The sequence below is a fragment of the Sinocyclocheilus anshuiensis genome, unplaced genomic scaffold, assembly GCF_001515605.1.
Source record: "Sinocyclocheilus anshuiensis isolate Anshui unplaced genomic scaffold, SAMN03320099.WGS_v1.1 scaffold630, whole genome shotgun sequence".
NCBI classification, from domain to species: domain Eukaryota; kingdom Metazoa; phylum Chordata; class Actinopteri; order Cypriniformes; family Cyprinidae; genus Sinocyclocheilus; species Sinocyclocheilus anshuiensis.
In genome coordinates this window covers 457232-461389 of record NW_015542353.1, presented here as the reverse complement: position 1 = coordinate 461389, position 4158 = coordinate 457232, and the positions used below count along the sequence as shown (strand labels likewise).

Below are 4158 nucleotides of genomic sequence, written 5' to 3'. Positions count from 1 at the left end.
AGAGAGAGAGAGAGAGAGAGAGAGAGAGATGCAGAGCGTGTGCAGAGCAGGGCGAGGCCAGGAACAGGATGAGAATGCTACTTTAGAACATTTTGAAACTTGTGAATCCATTAGAATCGTTAGAAGACAGAATCGCGATTCATATATGAATAGATTTTTACGTGCACCCCTAGTTTTCTCTTCCTCTTCTCTAAAGCAGCGCAGCATGGCCCTGCCCCATTTGCTGCGTGTTCCCGGAGGCGGGGTTTATGTAAAATTCTGGGTTCTTGACGTAACGGACCCAGGAAGTAACTCGTTGTAGTCCCTTACCAGTCGTTTTTGTAGGCATTAAACTGCCAGAATTTTAAAAGACGATATCTCCGTTTGCATTGAACTTTCAGCTTCGTAACTTTGCAGATATTGTTTATGATCAAACAGCAACATTACACACTAACTAACATTAAAAAAGTGAAATCGCAATCAACCACCCCTTTAAAGGTCTAGTTTTCTACAACACTGACTCTCTCAATCAACCCACACTTCTTGGACACTTTGTAAAAGGAACGTACAAAGAGAATGGAATGTATCTGTGTCTACTAGGATGTCTGGCTACACTTTGATTATTCCCTCCAAACTTCCAGCACATTGTTCTGGACGACTCACTAACTCAAGCATGATTCACACAAGCCCTCTAGTCACTTCTGCTCCAGATTTTAAAACAGGAAAAAATTATCTAAATATACAAGAAATTTCAATGACATACATAATAATAATAAAAATCTTTGACCAAAAATCAATAAAGTCAATATTAAGGTTTGTTTAACTATATTCTACTTGTATACAGTTAGATTATTCCCTTTTTATTATAAAGAGTGCATAAATGTCCCTAATATTTGAACATCCATCAGATACTCTGTTAGTGGTTCATTCTGCATGTTCAACATTGAAGGGCAGGTTTTGAGAAAGGGTGGTTGAAGATTGCGAAATGGCAGAATATTTAATCATTCTTAAATATGCTGTAGCACTTTTCGTATTATTGCCTCCTTATGATGAATCACTTGTTGTATTCCTTATTAGTTAGTCACTTTTGATAAAAGCGTCTGCTAAATGAATACATGTAATATTAAAGTCACATGGGCCAGTAATTTAATAGCTACTGACAAAACACTGAATGCAGAATGCCTAATGGACCATAAAAATGCAGACTGCATTTACTTCTTGCCATGATATTTGTGATGACATTGATAATATTAAAGTAAATACTTACAAAGGATGTCCAGCTTGACCGTGGCTTGTGATTCTGTGTCTCCATTTCTGGCCACGCATTTGTATATCCCAGCATTGTTTAAATTGGCACTGAGAACAATGAGAGACGACAAGGAACTGCCACGATTATGCACCACGAGATTGTCACGTCTTGTTAGAATCTTCTCACCATTAGGAGAAAACCAGTCAATCTCCCGTGCACCCACATCAACTAAGAAAGAACAGAGAAAAAATATTGAACTGAATTAGCATCTGAGCTAGTTCAACAACAAGCGCATATCCAACCACTGCCTAATGTTTTATTATTCAGTCTCATGCTGTTCCGAACCCCTATGACTTTCTTTCTTCCATGGAATCAAAAGGAGAATTTTTGGATGAATTGTTCTTTGTTCCTAGTTAATCTTTTCAAAATACTTTTGCACTCTTTTCCAAGGCATTTGATAGCTTTGTGTGAAGACTGAAATGTATGTTTTCATCAATTAAAATGTCCCCCATGCTCTCAAATGAAATACTGTATGGTGCCATTAATGTCAATGAAATTTAGTCTCAAATGTAACGCATTTGACTTTTGTAGTCCAATTTAGAGCTTTATTGGCTAGTTTATTTAGTGAATGATGACTTACATTTCAGTCTCACACAAACCTATCATATGACTTAAAATACTTGTAGCTTTTGACTGATTCAATCCCCTTCAGTTTCAATATATTGGAAAGAGTAGCCAAGGTGTTCTCCATAAAATTCACCTTTTGTTATCCATGGAAGAAAATAAATGGGTTTGGAACAACATGAGGTTGAGTAAATGATAACAGAACTATTATTTTAAGGTTAAACTGTCTTCTCACCTTTGCACATCAATCGTTTGTGTTGTCCAACTTGAATCTTTGCATAGGGTGGGATTATCTTCACTTGCGGAAGATCTAGAGAAACATAACTTATTTTTGGCTCTTCATTTTCACATTTTTCCACATTGTCATCTCATATGTAATTAAAGCTGCACTCTAATAGGCACACAGACTGTCCCATTTAGAGTTCATAGCCTCATATGTTGACACAGACGCTCTGGCTCTTGAAACTCATCCTGTCCCGTCTGCAAAGGGCAGTTTCTTCCCTGCTGGGAAGGTTTTAAGCAACATTCTTGCCTGTTGCTGAGAAGTCATTACCCACACAGAGCTAGTCCACAATGCCAGTCCTCAGGAGTAATCTGGCAAAAGTTTACTTAGCTGTCAATCAGCACTGGCTTGCAATGAAGGGGGGGTTCAAACAGGAGAGTTTGTTTTACCTTTTTTGCCATTTTTATTGCCAGAGAGGACAAAAAATGATGAGGAGAAAAGCAGGAACACGATCAGTCAAACTCATATTGTCCACATGAACACCAGAGCATATGCGCAAACCACTACTCCACAGTCTAGGCCGAAACAGGACAAACGACAACAGTCACTGGGTTTCACCATTTCTTTCCATGCATAACGGTAAAACTATTTTCAAACTGTTCAGAAATTTCCAAAAAATACTACCTTAAGTGTTTCCCGGAGAACAGTTTGCTTTTACAAGATACGATTTAACAGATTGGCAAAGTATCAAACATCTGACCCTTTTCAGCCTGACAGTCTAACTCATCTGGGCTAACTGATGGGAGCAAAGCCTGGGCTGGTGCACAGGTGTGTTTGAAGTCTAGCTGGTCTATGAGAGCATCTTCGGATTCAAGAGTCACAGTTATGCCAAAACCGATCCAAGTAGCCAAAGGTCTTAAAAGGATAGTTCACCCAAAAATGAAACTTCTGTCATTAATTACTCACCCTCCTGTCTTTCCAAACCCATAAGACCTTCATTCATCTTCAGAACACAAATTAAGATATTTTTGATGAAATCTGAGAGCTTTCTGACCCTGCATAGACAGCAACGCAACTGACACGTTCAAGGCCCAGAAAGTTAGTAAGGACATCGATAAAATAGTCCATGTGACATCAGTGGTTCAACCGTAATTTTATGAAGCTACGAGAATACTTTTTGTGTGCAAAGAAAACAAAAATATCTACTTAATCCAACAATTTCTTCTCTTCCGTGTCAGTCTTCGATGTGCGCTCACGACAGTACCACGACACATACGTGTGGAGCTGCTGACCCAGATGAGCTGCCCCCTTGCTTACAAGCAGAGGAAGATGCTAATGTTGTCAAAAGTACCGACCGCGATACCATTCGGTACTGGAATTTTAAAAACATCCATTTCCCGCTAACATTTGAGCACTGTTAAACAGATTCTTAAACAGCGCTGATTGGTCACTGTGTTCACGTGCTCAACAGATATGACTGTGATTGGCTACAATGATCATTGCTTCACCCTCTTCACCGAACGCTCACACAGAAGCACACGGGAGTTGTGGAATATCTGAAGGATACAGGGGTATATTATAGGATTTAGATAGTAGTGTTGTTTTTTTTAATAATGTAAAGTAGATTAATTGAGATATACTCCGATACAGTAGGTGGCGGTATGCACCTGATAAGTCATGGTGGCAATCCGCCATAAAACTAATAATAATAAGGGGATCCTTCTATGTGCAGATATATTAGGGATTTCAAGCTCGGCTTTCAAACGTTCCCTTGTTGCTTCTCTGTAAGCGCTCGGTGAAGAGGGTGAAGCGATGATCATTGTAGCCAATCACAGTCATATCTGTTAAGCGCGTGAACACAATGACCAATCAGCAGTGTTTAAAGGTGGGCGTACACGGTGCGATTCTGAAGGTCGGAACGTCGTGAGCTCTGGCACGTCACGATTGAGTTTATCCGAAAATCGTACGGAGGCAGTCACACACGACACGAATTTACTACGATTTTACAAACTCTGACGTAAGCATTACGTTTCGCGCCATTCATAAAAATATGGATTCTGAGGACGAAATAGTTTTCTTTGTG

General features: G+C 39.4%; 1 protein-coding gene across 1 annotated transcript in view; it reads right to left on the bottom strand.

Moving 5' to 3' along the window:
* Nucleotides 1-4158, bottom strand: part of LOC107691571 (inactive carboxypeptidase-like protein X2) — a 27261-nt gene that overhangs the window by 20729 nt on the left and 2374 nt on the right. The window contains exons 2-3 of the mRNA XM_016490228.1: nt 2088-2162; nt 1247-1456 (exon numbers count right to left, since the gene is read on the bottom strand). Of these exons, the coding sequence (XP_016345714.1) occupies nt 1247-1456; nt 2088-2162 (285 nt within the window). The remainder of the gene's footprint in view (nt 1-1246; nt 1457-2087; nt 2163-4158) is intronic.